A 23,553-nucleotide genomic window follows, 5' to 3' on the forward strand; every position below is an offset into this window, starting at 1 on the left:
CAAGCATATACATACGCATACACAGGCAGATCTCACAGTTCCAGGAGCCGGAACCGGGGGTATGGAGAGAAAAGGAGAATGAAGAAAGCCGGTCTCGAAAGCTTACCACACTGCGAACGGGCGGAGTCGTCGTCGTAGGAGCGCTCGAAGTCGATACCCACACTTTGGCTGCTGTCCGTGGAGCATTCTCTGTTGGGCTTCAAGCATGAGGTGGACTGAGCCATGCTGTAGTGAACGGAAGCGCCGCGACGGTTGGGCGTGCTGTCGGGGGCAGGGAAGGAAGAAGAAGATAGTAGGCTCCGGATTGGATCACTGAACAGAGGCATGGTCCGGCCGAAGGCGTGGGGAATAAAAGCGAGCAAGACGGCGTGAGAACAATGCATGGTCGAACGTCTTGAAAGTCGCGGTGGATGCGTTGGGAAGCAGTTAACTCAAAATCGTCGATAGCTTCAACACCGTCCTTGATCCAAGTAGCCATGGCGTCATAAACACATTTCCGTCCAACTCCCCAAAGATAAAAAAAAAAAAAAAACTTTTTGTCCCGCCCTCTACGCGCTCCTCACCCCTGTACATGCCCGATCCCCAGCAGCCAGCCAACCACCCAATCATGCCCTCCCCACCCTCAACTCCACCACCTCCACCACCCCCTTCTCCACCCAAACCCTCTCCACGGACCCAGCACCAGCACCACCGGCGGCGTTCTGCAGCAACAACCCAGCCACGACTGCCTGCCTCTCATCTCGCAGCAGCCGCCACACCTCGGCGCACCAGACGGGAAAGTATCCCCAGCTCCACGGATCGAAAACGTAGTCAAGCAGCGGGTCGAGCGTCGTCGTCATGATGGTCGGGATCTCGCGGATGACGAGTGGCAGCAGGAGGAGGGTGAGGATGTTGGTGTTGAAGAGGAGGGAGGACGTGGTAGTTGAGGACCATGGCTGCCATGGTGGTTGGAATGTTGTTGGTTGTGAGAGCAGTGGGGTGGTGTTGTTGTTGTTGGAGGAGGACAGGTTGGTGGTTGTGAGATAGTTGTTGGTGTTGTTGCCGTTGAGGGCGAAGGACACTTGGAAGGTTGATGGTATTGATGCTAATGGTGATATTGTTGTCGCTTCTGTTGCTTCGGAGTAGAGGTACGATGTTGGGCATAATGACGAGAGAGTTGGCGGTAGTGCGCTGTGGTGGTGGTTAGCATGCACGTGACAGTCAGACGGGGATTACGCTTCGGGGAGCCGGGAGAGGATTTTAGGGTAAGGGACGACGAAGCACAAGTGGTCGCGAGTTTGGTTGGGGAGTGGAGCGGGGCAAACGGAAGTACGTACTCCATGGTTGGGGCAATTAAGACGAATTGATTGGTCGGTTGTCGGTGCGGTTAAAGCTTTTCGCATCCAGGATATACAGTGTGCCAGTGAATGTGTGCCGGGTTTAAGTGATTGCAGTTGGTGGTATTAAAGAAGGACGGCTCTGGTGGATTGCAGAGTGCGGGGAAGCGGGAGATGAAGAAGTGGAGAATCAAAGGAAGAGCGAAGCTGACGATGGTGATTAAGCGGAATGGATGATTAATTATGTGCAGGAAACACTATAGGTACCATGGCTGAACTTAAATCATCGGCAGCGGGAGCGGGCGGATCAGCGTTCGCGATCGAATAAGATTTTGGCGTGCGCTTGGCAAATATACTTCTAGCAACAGGCGGGGCTCGCCGCAGTCTTCAGCGAGCAAGTGTGGGGAACCGCGCCAATGGTTGAGCTGAAATCGCATTCTTTGCTCAACACGAGCATGAATGCGGCTGCTGGCTTATCCGATTCCGCACCCGACCGCGGCTTGCTCCTTCTCCTAAAGTCGATTGATCGCCCTATCATGCGTTCTCCTTGATAACACGCTGCAGCGCCTTGACGTATTCGTCAACCTCGCGAGCGCCCTCGAGCGTCATATCGCGTCGGCGCCCCTCAATGACGATATAGGGGACGGCATCGACGCCGTTTCCCTTTTGTTCCTGGATCAGCATCTTGACGTCCGTCAGGCCTTCGGATTCGTCGTCGATTACGGGCTTGGCCTCGGATTCAGCGATGCCTGCATCTGTCGTCGCGCGGAGCAGCGTGTCGGCAGCGCTCGGATGCTGCTCGTGCTCGAAGTACTGACTGTACAGTGCTAAGAATGGAGTTAGCGAACCGATCTGCGACTAGCTCGAGTGCGGTCTTTTTCCGATTCGACCGCCGGACTTGGAATGCCGAACGCTTCGTGTTGTTGATGCGAGGAAACTCGGGTTGAGGGCCGAGCCGAGATGCTTACATTCCACAATCTTGTCGGCGACTTCGGGGCCGCGCTTTTCCTGGAAGTGTTGAATCACACGATGGGCGTCAAGCGTGTTCGCCACCGTTCCGCCAAATCTGGACGATGGAGTTCACGTCAGGAATGTGGTTCCCGAGCGTTCGAGAGCGACCATCTTCTCACTTGAAGTTGATGCCAGCATCGGCACCGTATGCGGTCATGAGCGTTGTATACATCTTCATCTTCTCGTCGCTGTCGCCGTAGCGCGACTTCTTGTACCACTCGTACTTGCCCTCGCCCTCTTTACTGGCTTCGGGATACAGTTGATACGGCAAGTACTTGAGAGTGAAGGTGGTACCGCTGTCTTGGTGAGAGGCGCGCACCTGCTCGAGCGCGCGCTGCAGCCGGCGCCGGGCAAGGTAGGTCCTGTTCACGGGATAAGCGGTGGCCAGAGCGTGGTGGAGCAGCAAGGAGGGCTTACCATGGACAAATCGTGTCGAGCGTGAAGCTAATTGTCGAGTCGTACACCATGATGAGCAGTGAAAGCGGACCAAGAGGCTATAAGAAACACACGCAACCGCAAGCGGAGTCGACGAGATGTGTACCTGGCTGGTGCAACAAGCCGAGCGGGGCAGACTGTCTTCCTTTGCTCCGTTTACAGCTGAGCGCCTTACGTCATGCGGGGAAGTAGCGGATTAAGCTTATCTTATCTGGCCGATCGCCAGGGGATTCGATGCTGGTGCCAAGCGAGCGGGAGAGACATTGGGGCCGAAGATGGAAGACTTCCTCACAGGACGAAAGGACGAGCTGGATGTGGTGTGCGGGCGACTGCAGGTGGCCAGGCTCCCGGTCGGGCTCTACGTCACCCCGAAGTTCGGCTCTTATCTAAGGTTATCTTAGTGCTTTTCGTCCGAGACCGCTCGAGCAGCTGCCACCCTAACCTCCAACACCACCCATCATCAACCGTCTCCCCACCGACGTGGGACCTTTGTCCAGATGACCCTTCTACCCCCGCCATGGGAGCCCTTGCCCAGCTCCCCGTTGAGGTTCTACGCCTCATCATCCAACACTGCGACCAACATTCGCAGAGCACCCTGAGCGCAACAACCCACCAACTTCATCGTCTCTGCGTGAGTCGGCCCATCTTCCCGCCACTTTGTCCGACCACACACTCACCGTCTGAGATTGCAGATTGAAGAGCTCTACCACACCGTAGACCTGAGCGTCCACAACTCCACCGAGCTCGCACATGTCGGCCCCGTCCACGCCATCGCCTGGCCGCACTCGCGTCTGTATTTCGAACTCCCCCTCGATTTCTCCGATCGTCCAAGGGTCCCACTAGACGATGAGATATGGACTCGCCAGGAGCAGTTGATCCACACACTAAGAGACCACCCTGAATATGGCCAACACGTCCGCTACCTTCATTGGTCCGTACTCGATCCTCCGCACCGCAGACGTAGCAACACCACAAGCTCCACTCAAGAGGAAAGCAGCTCGGAAGATGATGGGCCGGAGCAACCCACTCTGCCCGAGAGGCTGCAGGAGTCGAGGGATGATGAGAGCATGCGCCTGTTATTCGACAACATTGGCGATGACGGCGTCCTCTGGGACACTTTTCTGGCCTTCACCAAGGTCACCGCGATCGACGTTGCATGGCTGAGGTCTTTGCGCGAAACCTGCCCCCCACCACCCCTGTTCAGTAGTGCCACCTCTGTCCGCCTAGTCGGCCAAGCATCCACCCACTTCGTCGCCGCCATCCTGGAGAACATCAACCCGGAAAATCTCCTCTCCCTGTCCACCATCAACCTCCAACAATTCGCCGACCCCATTCCGCCCGTCCCCAACAACATGACCCTGCGCGAAATCACCTCACACGTCAACCGCAACACCGACGCCGCCCCCGACCAATTCCTCAGCAGCACCTTCCCCGGCCCCATGCACAACCACCTCGGCCCACTTACCAACCGTTGCACCCGACTCGCACACCTCGAGATACGCACTTACGCGCCATGGGAGCACTGGGAGCTCCTCTCTCCCCTCGACGACGCTCGCTACGCCGAGTGGGCCGCCTTCATCCAATCGGTGCGGCCAACACTACGCTCCCTCGTCTTCGAGCAGCACCGCGCCGAGTCGTCGCGGATACGCCGCGCCAACCGCTCGCACCCCTTCGGCCCGCGCGGGCGCCCCGCGCTGTGGACGCTATTCGGCGCGCACATCCTACCGGTTCTCACGGACGCAGACGCCGAGTGGCCGCGCCTCGAGAAGGTCGAGCTTGCCGGTTTCCACGAGGTTACGCGGTGCTTCGCGTGCCTCAACCCGCCCGACTTCGCGCAATGGGAGGGCCCGCACTTGTCGTTTGAGGTGCTGGATGCGGGCCGCGCAGGCACGAATGATACGTGGGCGGTGAGGGAGACGCATGTCGCGCTGAACGAGGACGAGAGGAGGGGGCTGAAGGAGCGGTTGGGCGGCGGGGGCGTCGAGTTGTCGATTAGGGGCGGCTCGAGGAAGTTTGAGAATGCTTGTAGGACGGGCATCCCGGGGTTTTGGCCTAGGCGGCGGAGGGAGGGTTGAGAGGTCTGATGAAGTCTTGTCGGTGAGACGGCATCTTTGGAATAGTCGATACCAAGACAACAGCGAACCAGTCGAAATCCCCAAGCATCTCTCATTCGAAAGGCCAAGGGCCTCACTGCAACAGATAGACAGCCACCCCGCATCGGATCACGCTTCCAAGGTACGGACTTACGGCATGAGAATTGCTAAATAAAGAGGCATGACAATCACACTCATGTCAAGCTACGCAGACTGGATGGAGCATTGTTGAAAGGATTCTTCCCCAGTCATCTGCCTATGGCGCCGTGAGAAATTGGGGCCGTCCCAGCACGCCGGCATTGCGATGAAGATTGGGACTAGCGTGAGGCATGCAATTGCCTATTCGGGAACAAGGATGTGCCGATCGGCAACTCAACTTCCCACCACCACCACCCTTTTCCATCAATCACGAGAGTGCTGCAAAGTCGAGTCGCAAATTGGTTTCTGCTCGGCATAATGCCATGTCTCGGTGCCTCATCAGGCGCTCGGCTGTGGTTGCGAAACTGCCTTTTCCGGAAGCGGTGAAGGCGCTGAAACCCGAATCAGACATGCCGGGTTGCAACCTCTTTCCTGTAAAACCCGATCCCAACCTGCAAAACCGTCCCTTCTCCGTTTTGAAGCGTCCATGCTGGTCTGCGCTCCACCTGTGGACGGTAGACACGGCGAGAATCTCCCCCACAGCCTACATGAGACCATTATGCCGCCGAGTCTGGATAATATCCTGACGGGGCTCACGGCCGTTTCTGCTGGTGAATGTGCGACACCTCGGCACTGCGGCAGCGGAATTGCAGACTCCTGGCCAGCGGGTATAGTATATATCAAGGCTGGATAGCCCGGAATCCATAGCCAGCTCCATCATCAACAGCTTCCGCACGATCTTTAGTCTGTCTTTCATTCTCCAACATCGAATCCGCCGGCCGGTCGTTACTTCTACAAGATACCGATACCCTTTACCTTATAATTAACCTTAAAACTACCATTTCTTACGACATCCAACCATGCTTTCCAAGACCCTGCTCACTGTTTGCCTCGCCGTCATGGCCGAAGCTCGGTTAGTCCAAACCCCCAACACACCCCAACACCACTCCTCCAGCTAACACCATTCTCACAGCTTCGGTCAGGAGCAAGTCCCCATCCAAGCCATCCAAGACGTCAAGGGTGGCGACGCAGGCGAGGCCTCAACCATCGCCGGCGCCGCCATCAGCGACCTCCTCGGCGCCGCCAACCCCTGCGACAAGCTGGCGCGCGGCGACGAGATCCTGGCCAAGCTGGGCACGGGCGCCGACGCCATGAAGGCCGCCATCGGCATGGTCGCCGCCGAGCAGAACTTCAACTCCTTCACCACCGACCAGCCGACCATCTGCTCCGACCCGACGCTGCCGACGACCGAGGCCCTGCGCGGCATCACCCCGCTGATCGACCCGGACGTCGGCGGCGCCGACGTCGCCAACGCTCTGTCGGAGAAGACCAAGGCGAACCCGCTCGACGCGACGGGCCTGAGCGTCGCCGATCTGCTGCAGCAGAACGGGTTCAGCAACTTCACGACCAAGGATGCCGATGGCAACGCGGGCGCCGCTGCCGCCGGCGGTACCGATGTCGCCGCCGCCGACGCTTCTTCTTCCAGTTCTGCCGATGCTGCTTCGACGAGCACCGCCGCCGCCGCCTCCTCCTCCTCTTCCTCTGCCGCCTCCTCCAGCTCAGCCACCAACGCCGACCAGCAGCAAAGCAGCAGCGGCGCCAACACCTCCTCCTCGGCTTCCTCGGCCAACAACCTCGACTTCGGCAAGTGCACGCCGACGATGGACTTCAAGGGCGGCCGCAACGGGCGCCCCGCCGACGAGTTCACGTTCCTGCCGACGGACCCGCTCGTCGCCGAGGGCCAGCAGGAGGCGCTCAACCCCAACATCATCACCAACCGCATCTGTGACCAGCTGACCAACGTGTGCGGCGCCGCCGACGACGCAAAGGCCGCGTGCGAGGACGCAAAGACCCAGATCGAGGCGCTCGGCACAAAGGACCAGAGCACCGCCGACGCGTGGAACGAGGCGTTGGGCTTTGCGGGCGCGGCGAAGATGGCTAAGAGGGCGAGGGGTATGAGGGCCGTGAGGAGGGGTGGCGTGCATGCGCAGGTTATGGACTGGAAGAAGGTCCGGGCTTAAGGGTGTTGGGTTGAAGTGTTGGGGCTGGAAAGCAAGGTGGTTCGGTTGATCGGGGCTATGGTTCGCGGGGTTGGTTGATGGTGATGGGACTCTCGTCTTTCTTCTGAGTCCACCTCTTCTTCTATTTCTCTTTTCCTTTTCTGAACGGCTTTTTGGTGTATCTTGGTTGCGCCACTGACGATTGTTACGAGCTCAAACAGAAAAGACTTTTTTTTTTTTTAACAGACATCTATGATCCATATTTGCGCTCAGTGACTTATGTGAAGCATGGATCTCGAGGTATGGGTCGGCCAGCTGTATGCATGTGGCAGAGCGAGCCGTAGCACCGTAGTCTATACTATTAAAATTGCAGCGCTTGTCTATACCTTCTCCAGAACCTGCACACATCTTTCGCGTGCCCTTGATACAAATGAGGAATCAATCAGTGGTCAGGCTGTTTCGAAGCTAGCGTTGAAGTGTTTTTGACTTCTCCACTTAATTTTTCTGCTCCATGACTTCATACCACGGAAACACGGAAGTCCTCATTTCATCCACGCTGATGCTCCACGACCTGACAGGCGTAGGGATGATTGTTCTCGGCTCTGTTCCTCATCACTGTAGATTTAATTTGCAACCTCGGCCTCATCGACCAGCCAATCTCAGGCCCCGCTGGCGTGAGTATATCCTTCCACAGCCCGCGCACAACACCAACATCTAACATCAAAACAGGCAATGGTAGCGCGTTGGACTTCTAATCCAAAGGTTGCGGGTCCGAGTCCCGCGCGGGGTACATACACGTCCTCTTTTTTTTGCTCTCTCTTCTCGTCAAGAGGGTTGCCGGAGTGTGTGGTCGATTTTTTTCTCTCCCATGGGCCCCACTCCTACGGCGAGTCGGGTGCCCGGACGCGCTTTGAACAAGAAAGAGATGTGTAAGCATATAGCTGGAGGTGTATCTGCTGACCTTGAGAACGACGAACGCACAATGGACCTCCAACGGAGCAGAGTCAGTGCGCATAAGCGAACATCGGTCCTTTGCTTTGCTCGCTTGGCCACACGATCGGATGGCGAGCATTTATTTGTGAGCCACTGACAACTACATGACCATTACAGTGGTTCGACATGTCTCGTAACCTCGGTGCTCCGGTATATGGATGCTCGTAGCGCTTCCAACCCCCTCAACTCCCCAGGCCAACCCCAAGCCCTATTCGTGAATTCCGGGCACCTCTTTCTCCGTCCCTTCACTGCCTATGCGCCCAGAACAACGACTACGCGAATGTTCATCTCCTCTCATCATTTACCTAACGCTCTCCACCCCTACACACCCCTCTGCATCCTCCCCACCTCCCTGAGCGCGCCCCACGGCCTCAACCACCACAGCAAAACCGGCGTCAACAGCAAGATGAACAGCTGCACCCTCGCCAGATCCAGCACCTCGGCGACGCCCCACCCGCGCCACGTCCACCCCTCGAGTACCTCGTCCATCCTCTTCGTCTTCCTGGCAACAGAACCCGCCACCTTCTTGCCGTTCTTCCCCTTCCACCGCTCGCACTCCTCCAGGTACTTCTTCGGATCGTCCGTCACCACGCCGTCCAGCCCCTTCTCGATGCTCCACCGCATCATGCGCTCCTTGTTGACCGTCCACGCGAAGACGGGGCGCGGGTCGTCGGCGTCGCGCTGGGCCTTGCGGCGGAAGGCGGCGCCGAGCGGCCCGGCGAGGATGGGGGCGTACAGGTTGAACGAGATGCGCGGGACGTGGGCGAGCAAGTACCAGGCGCAGGGCAGCGAGAAGGAGATGAAGGTGAGCGGGAAGTCGGGGAGGTATGTCGAGACGAAGGGGAGGTATTTGGCCTTTTGGTGTGTGTTCCGGTATATGAGCCGAAGTGCAAAAGTTGTGAGGAAGAAGGTTATCGGAAACGTACCGCCCAGATACCCAAAACTACCCGCTGGTTCCACGGCCGAGAAGGCGCGGGCGGGACCGAAGCGATCGTCTCGGAGATGAGACGCATGACATCGTCCAAGTCGTTATCCCTCTGTGGCCTCAATGGTCAGTTGATGCTCTCTCTATTGCCGATGCCACCGCTTGCTCTCTGCAAGAACATTTACGTACTTTGATGTCCAGCAACACCCACACGTGCTCATTGCCCGGCTTGGCCATGTACTCGAGCAGGTCGCTGAGCCGGGGCAAGCTTTCGTGCGGTTCGGCCAGCGTCCGCAGCGTCGACAGGTATTCCCAATCGCAGTCGATCACCCTTTCCTTCTTACCGAAACAGCGTTCTAGTGTCGGGTCCTGTCGTCCCGCGCGAAAAGGGACGTTGATGTCAGCGCCACGCGCAGATGTCGAGTTCAAGTTTACAGCCGGCTGATTCAGGAGAAGGGCAGAAAATGGACGAAAATATTTGTGGTATGGAGAATTGAGGGCACACGAGGGAGAAAGTCAAAAACTATCAGAGTCCTGCCGATAAGAATGCCACAGGATGACAGTCCTTCGAGTAGAAAAAAAAAAAGAAAACAGTCGAGGGATAAAGAAAAAGGGAAAAACTCACATGGTTCAAGACGACAACGCCATCCTTCGTCAGGTGCACATCCGTCTCGATTGCATGTGCCCCGACCTCGACCGCGCCCACGAACGCGCCCATGGTGTTCTCCGGGAACTTGGCCTTGTAGCCACGATGCGCGATGGCCTGCGGGAGCTGCTTCCTGGCATCGTTTTCCTTGCGAAGAGCGGTTGCGAAATCGGCGGCTACATTTGCACGCACAGCAAGAGAAGCGCAAGAATCAGCGGCGCGAACTCATCAATCATTTTTTTGGAATGCGGTGCTAAGGTGGATGGAATGTGAAGTTGGTGGGGAAAACGTGGGTTGCGGGGTGGAGAGTGGTATTTGCGGGGGTATATTAATTTTGTTAAGGAGAGCAGAAAAGAGGCGCGTGGACGGGCAAGAGCATACAGCCAGGGAAACCGTGTTGGGCCTTGACGGGCGGCTGCAGCAGCGGCCGTTGTTCCTCCATGAGCATTCGGTCCCAGCCGGGCAGGGTCAGGTTCTCACAGAGCTGGGTGCGCACGCGCAATAAAGACTGGCGAGGTTGAGGAGTCTCTGGAGCCATGGCTATTTTCCTGAGCCTTTCCTCGGCCGTACCTTCAGGCCTAGCTCGCGGCGATCAGCGGGTTCCGGGCGGCAGGGCTAGGCGTAAACAGCGATAGATGGTCCCCCTTCCTGTCTCCGAGCCCCACGAGACAGATTGGCCGAGGGCCGAGCGTTGGGACTATCGATATACGAGTGGGTGGTTGGTTGCAATGCGCAGCAATGCGTTGGGCGACGGCGCAGTGTCTGAAGCGCAAGCAGTCGCAGCCCACCGTAGCTTTTCTCCGTTTTCTGGGGTTCCGTGCGAGAGAGAGGAAAGCAAGCGCAGCCGTCTCGCCCTGGCGATGGTTCACGGCAGCGACGCGGGCGGGGGCGGGGCGTAGATATGCGCAGTCACCAGTAGTTAGTGGCTCATGCGGTGAAGAAAGGACGCAGCCACTGCTTGACTGGCCATGACTAGCCGCAGCAGACCGGTCCACTCGCCTCCTCAGCTGACGGCAGGCAAGCCTTTGTGGCGCCCTACCTTCTTGTTAAGCTTATTAATAAATGCCGCTTCCGGCCGTGTCCGCCCTGCTGCACAGCGCGTGTCAGCCCGGCCGTCTGTTCAAGTCGTCTCGAGTCAACTTCGCTTCGCTGCACAACAAAACGTCGCTTGCTGAAATGAGTCGTCTCGTGTTCGCTCGTCGTCTCGTGTTCGCTCGTCGTCATCCCTAGCTCTCCATACCCCGGCACCATCAGCCCTGCTGCCCCGGTCTGGGCCCGAGAGTGGGAGATCTGAACATCTCCATTCCGTTAACTCCGCCGCCCACTTCCACACTTTCCCATTGCTCACCGATCCCCACCTAGCCCGCAGCTGGCTCCCATCGGCTCGCAATCAGACGCACCCTTGCGCCCATCAGGCAATTGCGTTGCGCGGCAATGCAAGCCAACCTGCAGAAGCGGCGCATCCGCTTCTTGTATGGCTTGCCGCCCATGCCGAAATTAGCGCTTGCTATTCCGAGCACGTCGCAAAATAATAAATTGGGACTATACTGGTTCCCGCTCGCTCTGGCTGCCCATCGTTTTTCCGAAATCTTAATAATGACGGTGCCTACGTCATCGTTTTTCGTGTCTTGAATGCCGAAATGGCCATTCAACCCCTGAACCTCATCCAATCCATCAGGTACCGTCAACGCTCAGATTCCCTTGCACATTTTCCAAGCCGATCATCGAAAGTCAGTGCTCACACCGGAACACCTTCACTCGCCCATGTCCTCGCTGTCGAGGCAAATGCCTTTCATCTCACAGAGCTTCTTCAGCTCGTCCAGCTCAGTAAGGGCCCTAATCTCGCGCGCACATGCTTCCTATTCAGTCAAAGGTAAGTGGCGGTAACGGATCGGGAGGAATAAGGCAGCGAATATTGTGGTATCAAACCTGGGCCTGGACAGCGAAGAACTCCGCTTCTTCCTTCAATTCCTTGACCTCGAGCTCCATTTTGTTGTTCAATTTTGTCTGCGCCTGTTCGTGTGACACATCCGTCAGTCGTGAGCACTTCTTGGTAAATGAGGCGAATCATACCGCTAGCTGCTCGTTGAGCTGTACAAGCTTGATGGTGGTACCATCACGCTTCGCGACTCCCCGCCTCTCCCTCTCCTTCCACTCATCGCACGTAGCCTGGAGCTGTTCAAGCTTGATGGTGGTGTCGTTCAGTTTGCTGGTGACATCGTCACACTTAGCGATTGCCAGCATCTCCCGCTCCTTTGAGTCCACAAGCTCTGTGCCCTCTTTCTCGTTGGCTCTCATCTTGTCCTTCAGAGCCTTGTTCTCGATACGGAGCTGCTTTGCATCCTCCGTGCCATCTTTTTCGTTGGTCTTGAGCTTGTTCTTCAAAGCCTCGTTCTCGATGCGGAGTGCTTTTCCATCCTCAAACGCCTACCCACACAGTCAGTCAGCCTACTGCCAATATACATGCGATTGTAGCCCAGAACCATTGGCACCTTGTGGCGACGAAGCTTTGAGGCGCATCCTGGTGAATGATCTACTTCTTCAGCCATGACTTACCTGGCATCTCTTCTCAAGGTGCATCATGGCAGCCTCCACCGCCTTGTCTGCATCCTCCTTGAGGCCTTCATTGCACTTTTTGATATCACCAATAGTCTTGGTCGCCATAGAAAGGCGCTTCTCACAATCCTTCTTTTCTTCCTTGTGCATATTGGCAAGCTCATCAAGCTTGCGCTTGTGCTTTTCCTCGAGAATCCACATCTGGTTTTGCAGGTTCGCGTTGAAGCCTTCGATATCTGACACCTTCTCACGAAGAATGTGGTTGGTGCTAGCCAAGCCATGGTTCTCTCCGCGCATGAGACCGTTGTGCATAGTGAGGTGAGATATGTTCTGGTGCAGAGTCTCGATCGTTTTGTGCTGAACGGTAATCGTGTTCGCGATGTGCTGCTCGCGTCCTGTAAAGGGCGATGTGTCAGTTGTTCATGTATATATGGGTGAGATCCTGACGAACCTTTGAAGTACATGACTTGCTGCTGCAAGTATTGACGACTGCGCTTCTGCAAATCGTGAAGGGAACTGCCGTACTGCTCGTTGGCAGCCAGCGCCAAGTTGGAGAGGTCGGTGGACTGCTCACGAAGGAGCTCAAACATCTCCTTCAAATCATCGGCAGTGTAAGGCTCAACATGGTGAACCGCTTCCTCAAGCATTTCGATCAAGCTGGTGACATGTTTGCCAATCGAGGTGTAGGCAATCGCGACGTCAGCCGTGGGATCGGGCGTAGTGAGCTCCAAGGTGGGCTGTCCGTAGACGACAAGCGCGCGGTTGGGCGTGTCACCAGCGGCTTCCCCCCGGTGTTCAGCCACCGAGGTGCTGGTGGTATTTTTGATGTTCGGCATCGTCGCGGTGCTGAGGCTGGAAGTGGGTGGGAATGTAGAAGCGCAAAGAAGCGTGGAACTCGATGTTGAGACGTAGCTACGCATGCGCTACAAGATTGGGGTGGGCTTCGGAGTGAAAGGGTTGGGTTGTGAGAGGACGCGAGTAGGTGTTGTCGAAAGCAGCAGGCACCCGACCCTGCAGGGTCTTTCCCTCTTTGGAAGCGGCCTCACCCACAACTCTCTCTCCACCTCACCAAGACTGAAATAACAACTCACCCCCCAATACTCCTTGCTCAATCAATTGAGCATTTTGAACTCCCTTCAATTAGCATGCGCTTTTTCTGCGTATATTGAGATACTTCAAAGGTCTGAGGATGTAGATGCTGTGTCACAATATCTTTTTTTCACGCTATATTTTATACTTCGAAGGAAGTGGCGCGAGAGGATGATCGATTTGCTGAATCGATGGATTGTATATACATTTACCTGCAATCTAAGCTAAGCTCAATTGGGAAGTAAACAAAGGACTGGTAGCGAAAATGGAGTAGCCTTGGGACAAGCCTTGTGGTGTTAGGGCTCACTTTACGTATGTGTGAGAACGTGTTTTACTTTATGGGTTACTATATCGTAGCTCTTACTAATACGACACTCTAGATAGATGATTAGGGAAGTATTGGCTACCCGCTCTGCGTGTGGTCAGAACGAGCTTCGAGCAATAGCTAATCATGGTGCGTTCCTTGATTTCCTTTCCGCAAGTAGACATGTATCATATCGTGACTAGCCGAGTGCAAACTGGCATGTATGTAAAGAGATGGGGATGAGATGTCTCCAGGAGCTAAGATATGCATCATCCAGATTGATTGTTGTCTTCCGAAACTCATCCTTAAGCAAATGGATCAGTTGCTCAGACTTTGAATAATGGATTAAGAGTACAAATCAATAGCCAATCTGCTGGCCACGGACTATGTGAAATGGTGTTCGTATTAGCCGAATAACGACTTGCTGAATCGCACAAGAGGGTGAATGATGAAACCACGGGTTGAACAGTGTACAGACTCATCAAATGGACTAGGCTTCTAAAACCGATCACCCGCTCTTCGTCCGAATCGGCCGACGCGGGGTCTTGCGTCAGACGTACTACTAGACTAATCGCGATAACGCGGGAAGATCATGGCATTAGGCCCGGCGAGCGGACACTTGTGTGACGAGCCGTGACTGGCGGCAGGGCTTATCAAGCTTCAAAGACTAGGCCTTACGGATTTATTGCCAATGGGTGCCGAGCACGTAAGAGGCTATTGGGCGATGAACACTGGCCGTGCACCAACACCGGAGCATACTACGTACGGCATTGTTACGATGATTGGCTGAATGAGTGCTCTTGCGGCTCCCAGGTCTTAATGCCACCAATCATGGCGTCCACGAGGCGGTGGTGGACATGTGGGCTCAGCTCCTGAAGCCCGCATATTGAGCCGTCCCACGGGGCAGGGCGGATAGACCAGCGCTATACCACTAACTTTTGGCTAACGGGACAGACGGGGTAAGCAGACGGAAGGGCGCACAGCCACGAGATAGTGTGCTGGCTAGCAGCGGGCCACAATCATCCGATGTCTGTCTTACCAGGCCATGAGAGGGCGCTGCGCCCAAGATGGACGACCCAGCACGGTGGAGAGAAGTCCCGAACAAGGAGCCGCTCTCAGAACAGGAGTGGGACCATGTTACCCAGGCCCAAGCACGGCGGCGCAGCAAGACAGACGCCAGTAAGATGCACCGCAGATTCGCGGACCAAGGTGATGTTGGGGATCCAGCGCAGGACGCGCGCACTGATTGCGAGCGACACGCGAAAGCAGCAGTCCCAGCGGCCCTCCCGCGTGCAACGGCGTCGTGTGGCAGGGGTGGCCTAAGTCCAGGCCGAACGACATCTCGGATAATGAACCGCGGAGTGGACCACGGGGCGGACGGAGGACGGAGGCGGACGCGCCGCCATGCTCAGCCCGCAGCCAATGCGGGCCTGACGAGTCGGTGTTCTCGTTAGATGAAAGCCGCGCTAGGCACGATTCTTCATTGCTGCCTTGCGGCATGGCGTGCGGGACGTCTCAAGCCCTTCGGCCGGTGACGACGTGGTGCCTGGGAGTCACGAAGCTGCAGTGCCCCAGGGGCAGTCGGCAGCTGGCCTATAGGCGCCGGCATATCAGTAGTGCAGCACCGCGATATCATCAAAGGCAGATCGCACTGGGAGCGGGCAGGACATGGCATTCGCCGGCTGCTGCGCGGCCAGGGACGCGGACGTGCCCACCAATCCGTCCATATTCTGAAACAGCGCCGACCCTAGCGCTATTCGTGCACGTCGGCGAGATGTTGGGCGTACAGAGTGGCTCTGGGGGGCAGTCGAGCAGCCAGGCGGGAGGTGAGCGTGGCGGCGGGAGCAGCAGTGTTGGCGCTGGCATGCAGCCTCCGCGGAAGGCGCAGGCGCGATCGGGCGTACCAGCGGGTGCGGTGCACAATAGCTGGGCCGGAAACCCCGCGACGAGACGCGCTGCTTCTGAGTCGATCAGCAGGGCGCCAAGCCTGCGCAGGGATACTCGCGCTCGTTAAAGTGCCTTACTCATGTCCTCCGAACGGCAATGTCTATGTTAGGGGTCTCTTGCTCCAGCTCGTCTCTCCAGGCTAGCCCGCTTGCTGCCCAGCGCTCTACGGCGCCTGCGACGACCTCTTTGTCATCTTCGCCAATTGCGCCTGCAACTTAATCCGCACCTGCACGACTCATCCCGCCCGCCGACTTCCACCCTCTCGCGATCAACCCCCCCTCGTCGCCCACCATTGCGCAACCAACCCGCTCCCGCAGCTGCTCGCTGTTCATGGCCCCCGGAATAATGTGTTTTGGGAAGAAATCCGAAGACCCGACCTACCGGAAAAATGAGGAGATCGAGCGCCAGCTGCGCCTGGACAAGAAGCGCCAGGAAAGGGAGGTGAAGCTGCTGTTGCTAGGTGCGCCGTCCTGCCGGCTTGCGCGGTGTTGCTGTGCTGATTGCGCCTACAGGAGCCGGAGAGAGCGGGAAATCGACCGTCCTGAAGCAGATGCGCGTCATTCACGCTGGCGGCTTCTCCAAGTCCGAGCGGAAGCAATGGCGCGTCGTGATCTTCAACAACCTGATTAATGCCTTCGAGATCATCTTCAGCGCCATGACCGAGCAGGCGTTGCCCTTCGACAACCCGGAATGCTCTGTACGCCCCCAATGGTCTCGCGCTGCGTGCTTAGCGAATGCTGACATTGTCCAACCAGAACTTCGCGGAACTGGTCAACCATGAGCCTGAAATTGGCCCCGAGGACTCGATGCCGCGGGAGTACCTGGAAGCTTTTACCGAGCTCTGGGAGGACAAGAACGTTCAGCTGGCCATTCTCAAGGGCAACGAGTATGCTCTGCACGACAATCTCAGCTAGTATGCCACGCCCGCCGCCTGCTCTTGTGCACTCGACGCTGACCAAGACCCGCACAGCTACTTCCAAGACATCGACCGCCTCTTCGCCAAGGATTACCTTCCAACCGACCAGGACATTCTGCGCACAAGATTAAGGACGACCGGTATTTCCGAGACCATATTCGACTTGGGCAACCTGACGTATCGTATGTTTGATGTCGGTGGTCAGCGTTCGGAGCGGAAGAAGTGGATACACGTTTTCGACAACGTCCAAGTCGTTCTTTTCCTGGTGGCCATTAGCGGATACGACCACGTGCTGGTGGAAGACAGGAATGGCGTATGTTGGCCCTTTTCTCGCCTCACGCCACAGGCGCATGCTGATCATACGACGAACAGAACCAAATGCACGAGGCCCTTATGCTGTTTGAGTCCATCTCCAATTCGAAGTACTTCGAGAAGTCGGCTCTTATCCTTTTCCTCAACAAAGTCGACTTGTTCCGCGAGAAGATCATCGCGGGCAACAGCCCCATCAACAAGCACTTCCCCGACTACTACGGCAAGCCGAACGACATCGAGGCGGGCCAGGAGTTCTTCGCGAACAAGTTCCGCAACCTTGTGCGGGCACCGAAGAAGGAGGTCTATGTCCACTACACGACAGCGACGGACACTGATCTCCTCAAGAAGACGATGGCGTCGGTGCAGGACATGATCGTCCAGCGCAACCTCAACGCACTAATACTGTGACTATGAAAAAGTTGACATCTGCTTCCCGGGCTGATCTGTGTTCTTCTCTTTTCCCTTCTCCCGGACCGTTTTTCTCTCTGTAGTACTTTTTTCTTTCCCCTTCTCTTTCGGGAATGGCTGCATTTAAAGGATACCTTGGATTGGTGTTTTGGGGAGTAATAATCTCTTCCAGCGTGGCAAGCGGGCGCAATAGTTGCATAGCTGCGATTTCTTCCACACAGCCCCTGATAGCTACGAGCGGACGACGGCCGGATGCGAGCGTAGAAAGTAGCATCTTCGTAAATGAAACACTCTAACGCACGCAAGAGCTGAGCAGAGCAGACAGTCGGGCCGTTGGCGTTGGAGCTTCGTGTGTGGTGCAGCTGTCCCGCAGGCGCAGATGGGTGGCGCAGATGGGTGGCCTAGCGTGCGCATGACAGCTTCCATGGTCGGGCACGCGCGACGGCACAACGGGAGGGAGCGGCGGTGGTTTCTCCGACCTCCGTACGGCCTGGCCCGAAGCCGGCCGAACAGGCTCAAGGCCATGCGCCTTTGATCACGCCGCCGCAGGACCATCCCACCAGTGCTTGTTGGCCGTCGACCTGGACGACTCCCAACAGAGCAGCCATGTTTTCACCGTCGCTGGCGCGTGTGGCCCGCACCACTTGCGCTCTGCCCTCCTCCTCACCCGCCATCAGCTCCCGTCCGCTGGGGGCTCTCCAAACTGCAAACTATCTCCTCGCGCGCCGCACCCAGCAGCGCCGCAACTCCAGCACCTCATGCCCTCCCGATAACTCGCGCGGTCCCGGTACCTCGCAGCCCAGCTCCGCAACCTCGTCGAAGTCGGCTGAGAAGAAGACTACGCCACGCGGCAAGAGCAAAAAGCTTGCTCAGCAGCACATGAATGTGCCTTCCGTCCCGCCGACAAGTTACCTACAAGAGAGTGGTGCGTGTATAGAACTCGCAGTCCTGGATGGGTGCGTTGACAACTAACCGCGTCGCAGACGTCGCCATCTCTTCGTTCTTCTCCGTCCATCGCCCTATCTCCATCACCAACTCGATACCCGTCACCTCGTCGGAATCCTCCTTCGGCGCCATTTTCGAACCCCGCAAGCAGAGCAACGCTTCAAAATATGGGGACGTTATCTACACCTTGGGGAACGCGGTCAAGGGCTTGGAGCGTGGTGCTCAGTCGTCGGAGGAGACGGAGCTGAGGGAGGAGATTATGCGGCAGTCCGCCGCGAACGACGGCGCAGTCCACCTCGATGGCCCTGCTCCGGCGCGCCAGGTCTCGCTGAACGACCTTCTTTCTCAGATGCGTCCGTTCAACGCGCCCCCGCCACCAGTCCCGTTCGACCACGCACAGCAGAACGGCGCATCGGCAGCCGAGGCCGCCGAGAGCAAGCAAGCCGAAACCCAGCAGACGAAGCTGCAGAAACCGCAGAAGAAAGTCTGGAAGGCCACCCTGACCGTTACCGAGACCACCGATACCACCGGGCGGAAAACCTTCTCCGCCACCACCTCGCCGGTCATCAGGATGCCCACGCGCTCCGATGGTGCCATCGAGGACCCGGCATACGACGAGGGCATCACCATCCGCCAGCCTTTCCTCGAGCGCATGGAGATCCGCGAGCAGGAGTGGCGCAAGTTCATCAGGGACCGCGCACGGAATCAGAATGGCACCATGCACGCCATTAGCGTCAAGCGCCAGCGCAAACTCAAGATGAAGAAGCACAAGTACAAGAAGCTCATGAAGAAGACGAGAAACGAGCGTAGGAAGCTGGGTCAGACATAAAGAGCGTCTGGGTTAGGACTATATATATTTTCTTTCCGTCTGTTCATTGTCGACCTGGTTTCTCTTTTCCAGTTTCCCATCTCCATTCACGGCATTTGCGAGACCAGGGTGTCTCCACAGCAAATCATATTCCATGGATCATTAGCTGTCTCTGGTCTTTCTCCCCCTTCCCTCCCTATTTCTTTGTGACTGGAGTGGCGCTTGCATAGACGGATGAGCATTTATGTTGCATCTTGCGTTTCTCCTGTTTTCTTGGGCCGCTGCATTGCCGGCAAAAGTGCCAGGCTCTCTTGAGAAACAAGAACATACGACATAACCATTACTTACGAGATCTTTTCAAGCCCCAAAGGACTGCGTAGACCAACTCTGCCCAGTCTTACAAGCCTTGCGTGAAGCCTACCGCTGCTCAACATCCGCATAGTCCCGCTTTTATTCCCGAAACGTCTCCCAGTGCCACCTCACCCTGCCACCCTGTTTGCCTTCCCCCTTTTCTCCCTGTCCGTTGTCGGTGTGGGGTCTACGGAAATCGCATGCACGTGAAGCGATCAAAGTGCAAAGACAACGGGCGAGTGATGTATTAATCCGGAATAGTGCTGTAAATCATGGAGACAACGACTGGATGGTGGGGCGGAATCAGATGAGAGGAAGTAGACGAGCAAGGGCCGTGTGCACAGGTTGGAGAGGCCAGCGGGAATATTCGATTCCACGCACGTGAGCTGGAGCTCTTCTAGAGAAACCATGCATTGAGACTTGAGATGCGACTCAACTCCATTATGTATGCTTGGCGAACCGATTGAGCATCGTGGTTTCGACGCTGGAATGAAACAGCGGAAGGGAAAGCAGCGGTGTGGAGGTGCGGCTGCCCAACAGCGCGGTACCTGGCGCTACTGCAGGGCGAGGGTGGCGACGCAAAACATAGCAACAGTTGACTTGCATTTGCATATCGGGCGTCCCCCATTCTTGCCCCATCCTTGCGTCTCCCACCTTTGCGGAGCAGCGAGTATAAAGCAACGACTCCGCCTCACCATCGCCTCGAATTCTTGAGGCCTTCGATACCTGCAACAGCCCCAGTGACGGATAGTGCGTTTTATGCTTACCAATGATCCTTTCCACAGGAAGCGGCACGAACTGCCATCCGCCACCGTCCCGCGCCATTCGTCGCGTCGCTCATCGTTCCGGAACCGATCGCGGCTCTCATTTTTCCGCCTGTAACGGTCCTAGAAGCTAGGGTCTCGCATTCTCGAACGTCCGATCGAATCCACGACGCACCTTGTCCACAGGGCGTTTCGGCGTCCGGACTCCAGACGTGGCACGTGAGGTTTCCTGATGCGGCTTGGAAGCCAAGGACGGGCGCCGCGTCGCAGGTTCCCAATGCAATAGAAGAGCGATGCTGCAAGTCGACGTGACCTGCGGGGCAGACGAGACGGTCAGCACGTCCACCACGGCGAGACGACCTGGAGACACGCAATGAATCAGTCTAGCCGGGCAGCCGGCGTGGGCACAATATCACGCCAGACATGGAGGTAGGGATGAGCAAAGCGATTGTGTGGTTGCTACTGTGCTGTCCGCTACCGATCTCGGCGAGGGGCCTAGAATTTCCTTGGCTACCTGGTTTTTTTCCTCCCTCCGGCGGGCCTTCGCTTGCGCCATGAGTAATCTGGGTTCCGTCTCGTCTCTCCGCCAGCTTCCTTTCCGGCACGCGTTTTCTCCAACGGTTCTCCAATTTCCTGTGATCTCACTGTGCCGGGAAGCTCCGGGGCGGATGGAGGGGCAGCCTTTCTTTGTCGACGATTTTTGCCCCACTACGCCGCCGGAACCACCTTGACCCCAACGACACGCCTACGGCTCCCGCTATTTCCTAACTCCATATCGCGCCTGCTGTTATTATTAAAAGAGCCTCCCGCCTGCCCGTCCAATTGCACCCCTATTTCAACGGCCTTCCCTTCGCCCAGCACCTACATATTGCTGCCGAGACCCCGCCGTCTCTCCCGCTTCCCGCCCACCCATTGCCCTGCTTGCCTCGCCGCTACCTGTTCGCCACGATCACCTAATCACCCGCCTGGCGATTACGGCACCAGCTTTGCGCACGCGACATCAGCCCATCTGCGCAATCGGCCTCCAAGCCCGGGGCCTTCCGCCTAGCGCAGAGCCGCAGAGCCGGCCAACAAAAAAAAAAAGCCAGCTGCCGGATTCCTTTCTTGTACGGCCACAGCCAGCGCAGTACGAGCACAGAAGCCCAGGCCAGTTTTCTCCACGCTCTGCAGCCCCTCGTTGCCCCGCAGCCAGCCCACCGCCGCTAGAAAGATGCTACCGCAAATCCCGCGCCCCGGCGACTACGACGTGTCGCCGGAGCACGGCTTCCTTCCGGCCGAGCTGCCGCTGCAGTTCCTGGACGACCCCTACTACCGTCCGTGGGAGAGCACCGTCTCCGCTCTGCAGGCCCTCATTCTGACTCGCCGGTTGCGCGGAGTCGTCGATGCCCTGCCCGTCCTCTCGACCGACTACCTGCAGACCGAGCCCGAGTGGCGTCGTGCCTACTCCATCCTAGCTTTCATTGCCCATGCCTACATCTGGGGTGGCGATGCTCCCGTCGATGTGAGTAGCCCTGCTGCATGTTGTGTTGAGCGTTGGTGCTGATGCGCCGTGTTACAGAGAGTGCCCCCGGCCATTTCCGCTCCTTTCCTCTCAACATGTCACCACCTGGAGCTCCCGCCTGTGGCGACCTACGCTGGACTAGTGCTGTGGAACTGGCGCCCATTGGACCCCGCCGCCCCGATCGACAGCCTGGAGAACATCTTCACCCTCAACACCGCTACCGGCTCCCTCGACGAATCATGGTTCTACCTTGTCTCCGTTGCCATCGAGGGACGTGCCGCGCCTACCATTCCCCTCATGCTAACCGCCATGGAGGCTGTGCGCTACGGGGACAGCCACACAGTGACCGAGTGCTTGCGCTCGTTTGCAGAGAGGCTGGATGAGCTCGGCACGCTGCTTCAGCGCATGTACGAAAACTGCGACCCTCACGTGTTCTACCACCGCATCCGGCCATTCCTTGCTGGTTCTAAGAATATGGCCGACGCAGGCTTGCCCAATGGCGTCATCTTCGACGACGGCACTTCGGCCTCTCAGCAATACGTCCAGTATTCTGGTGGCAGCAATGCGCAGTCCTCCATTATCCAGTTCTTCGACATCGCCCTTGGCATTGAGCACCGCCCCACCGGCTCCAAGCCCCAGGAACCCTCCGCTTCCGGCCCGCCGCCCCCTTCTCACAACTTCATCCAGGAAATGCGCACCTACATGCCCGGCCCGCACAAGCGCTTCCTCGAGGCCGTCAGCGGCGTCGCCAACATCCGGCCTTACGTGGAGCAGCGCCGCGGCGACCGCGCGCTCTGCACCGCCTTCGACGCCTGCCTTGCCATGCTGCGCGCCTTCCGCGACAAGCACATCCAGATGGTGAGCCGGTACATCATCGTCAAGAGCCGGGAGTCACGCTCGCAGTCGCGCTCGCTCAGCCCTTCCTCGGCACATCCCCAGCGCGTCAACCTGGCCTCGGCCAACCGTCGCCAGCAGGCCACTGTTGGATCGGTGGGCATGGAGGGCAGCGGCAAAAAGAAGGACCTCCGGGGCACGGGCGGCACGGCGCTCATCCCATTCCTGAAACAGGCGAGAGACGAGACTGGCGAGCCGGCTATTGACGCTTGGGCGCGAAGGCTGCTCAACAACGGGCCCGCAGACGCCGGCAGTAGTAGCAAGGGCGCGCGGCTGACGAAGATGGGCGAACACCCCAGCGGAGAGATGGAAATTGTCGGGTTGGCGGGCGTGTGGAGCGTGGACGATAGCGAGGGTGGGATTTGCCATTGGTAGAGCTCAGCTTCACCCTTTTTCCTTTTCTCTCATACCTGCCTGTGGATACGGCGGGCCTTTTTCCCTTTCACACTTTTTGTACGAGACTTTGGGCGGATACCGTACGTTTCATGATTCCTCCTTTTCTTTTCCTTTTGATGATTATTCCCCCACTACCTCGCATATACGGGCGGCAAAGACTCTGCTCAGGCGTTTTGTTGCCTTTTTTTTTTTTTCCTTATAAGGTAGACCTGGAAGGACTTGCTTAGCTCTCTTATATACCGGCCCTAGTTCAAGACTGGAGGGCAATGAAGAACATGTACTAGAATTCAGCACAACTTCGGTTTCTCTGCGATTTGGTGGGCCGATTGACGGTGCAGATATACTCGAGGGTGATCTCCCATACAATACAAATGAGACGTGTAAGGAGTACATTAAAGGTTTCTTGCCCTCTGCCTCTTCATTTTCCCCGGCACGAGCCTAGCGTTCCTACCGTGGATGGACAGGCAAATACGGCAGGCGCGAGAACGTAGAGGCAACGCTGATAGGTAGATGGAATACACAAAGTCGCACAGAGCGTACACCATCTTACGGCACATCACGCGCCGTATCCCTAAACCACTACACGTGATGTACAGGAGTACAGGAACAAGAGAACAGACACCAAAACAACCGTACTGTACAAAACGAAGAAAGTACGTAGGAGAGGGGTGGGGGAGAAAAAAAAAAAGAAGACAAAAGGGGGTCGAAAAAACAGCAGACAGATAGCATACACATTCCGCACACATACATACACACTCTCGATTTTAATTTCTGTCCACCTTTTCTGTTCCTCTTTCTCTCTTGC

At 57.0% G+C, this 23,553-nt stretch overlaps 9 protein-coding genes and 1 non-coding gene across 10 annotated transcripts; 6 read left to right on the plus strand and 4 right to left on the minus strand.

The window, feature by feature from the left end:
* Positions 1-605: 605 nt before the first annotated feature.
* SLS55_010117 (uncharacterized protein) lies at positions 606-1,321 on the minus strand (the record flags this gene model as incomplete). The annotated part of the gene is made up of 2 exons (XM_066781507.1): positions 606-1,170; positions 1,317-1,321. 2 exons carry the CDS (start codon positions 1,319-1,321, stop codon positions 606-608), a joined length of 570 nt encoding a protein of 189 aa, XP_066628509.1.
* A 1,121-nt stretch (positions 1,322-2,442) lies between these two features.
* SLS55_010118 (uncharacterized protein) lies at positions 2,443-2,794 on the minus strand (the record flags this gene model as incomplete). Its single annotated transcript, XM_066781508.1, has 2 exons — positions 2,443-2,689; positions 2,790-2,794. The coding sequence occupies 2 exons, from the start codon at positions 2,792-2,794 to the stop codon at positions 2,443-2,445; spliced, it is 252 nt and encodes an 83-aa protein (XP_066628510.1).
* A 485-nt stretch (positions 2,795-3,279) lies between these two features.
* Positions 3,280-4,837, plus strand: SLS55_010119 (uncharacterized protein; the record flags this gene model as incomplete). Its single annotated transcript, XM_066781509.1, has 2 exons — positions 3,280-3,309; positions 3,455-4,837. 2 exons carry the CDS (start codon positions 3,280-3,282, stop codon positions 4,835-4,837), a joined length of 1,413 nt encoding a protein of 470 aa, XP_066628511.1.
* Positions 4,838-5,892: 1,055 nt separating this feature from the next.
* Positions 5,893-7,014, plus strand: SLS55_010120 (uncharacterized protein; the record flags this gene model as incomplete). The annotated part of the gene is made up of 2 exons (XM_066781510.1): positions 5,893-5,906; positions 5,967-7,014. The coding sequence occupies 2 exons, from the start codon at positions 5,893-5,895 to the stop codon at positions 7,012-7,014; spliced, it is 1,062 nt and encodes a 353-aa protein (XP_066628512.1).
* Positions 7,015-7,718: 704 nt separating this feature from the next.
* SLS55_010121 lies at positions 7,719-7,783 on the plus strand. Its single transcript has one exon. It is a non-coding gene; the product is annotated as a tRNA-Arg (tRNA).
* Positions 7,784-8,307: 524 nt separating this feature from the next.
* Positions 8,308-9,132, minus strand: SLS55_010122 (uncharacterized protein; the record flags this gene model as incomplete). The annotated part of the gene is made up of 2 exons (XM_066781511.1): positions 8,308-8,929; positions 9,125-9,132. 2 exons carry the CDS (start codon positions 9,130-9,132, stop codon positions 8,308-8,310), a joined length of 630 nt encoding a protein of 209 aa, XP_066628513.1.
* A 2,492-nt stretch (positions 9,133-11,624) lies between these two features.
* Positions 11,625-12,120, minus strand: SLS55_010123 (uncharacterized protein; the record flags this gene model as incomplete). The annotated part of the gene is made up of 2 exons (XM_066781512.1): positions 11,625-11,965; positions 12,114-12,120. 2 exons carry the CDS (start codon positions 12,118-12,120, stop codon positions 11,625-11,627), a joined length of 348 nt encoding a protein of 115 aa, XP_066628514.1.
* Positions 12,121-16,677: 4,557 nt separating this feature from the next.
* GNA2 (G-Protein alpha subunit) lies at positions 16,678-17,089 on the plus strand (the record flags this gene model as incomplete). Its single annotated transcript, XM_066781513.1, has 2 exons — positions 16,678-16,686; positions 16,742-17,089. The coding sequence occupies 2 exons, from the start codon at positions 16,678-16,680 to the stop codon at positions 17,087-17,089; spliced, it is 357 nt and encodes a 118-aa protein (XP_066628515.1).
* A 952-nt stretch (positions 17,090-18,041) lies between these two features.
* SLS55_010125 (mitochondrial 37S ribosomal protein mS38) lies at positions 18,042-18,863 on the plus strand (the record flags this gene model as incomplete). The annotated part of the gene is made up of 2 exons (XM_066781514.1): positions 18,042-18,045; positions 18,073-18,863. The coding sequence occupies 2 exons, from the start codon at positions 18,042-18,044 to the stop codon at positions 18,861-18,863; spliced, it is 795 nt and encodes a 264-aa protein (XP_066628516.1).
* Positions 18,864-21,444: 2,581 nt separating this feature from the next.
* BNA2 (Indoleamine 2,3-dioxygenase) lies at positions 21,445-22,727 on the plus strand (the record flags this gene model as incomplete). The annotated part of the gene is made up of 2 exons (XM_066781515.1): positions 21,445-21,452; positions 21,647-22,727. The coding sequence occupies 2 exons, from the start codon at positions 21,445-21,447 to the stop codon at positions 22,725-22,727; spliced, it is 1,089 nt and encodes a 362-aa protein (XP_066628517.1).
* Positions 22,728-23,553: the final 826 nt, after the last annotated feature.

Source organism: Diplodia seriata (assembly GCF_021436955.1).
Source record: "Diplodia seriata strain FDS-637 chromosome Unknown scaffold_11, whole genome shotgun sequence".
In the NCBI taxonomy this organism is placed as follows: domain Eukaryota; kingdom Fungi; phylum Ascomycota; class Dothideomycetes; order Botryosphaeriales; family Botryosphaeriaceae; genus Diplodia; species Diplodia seriata.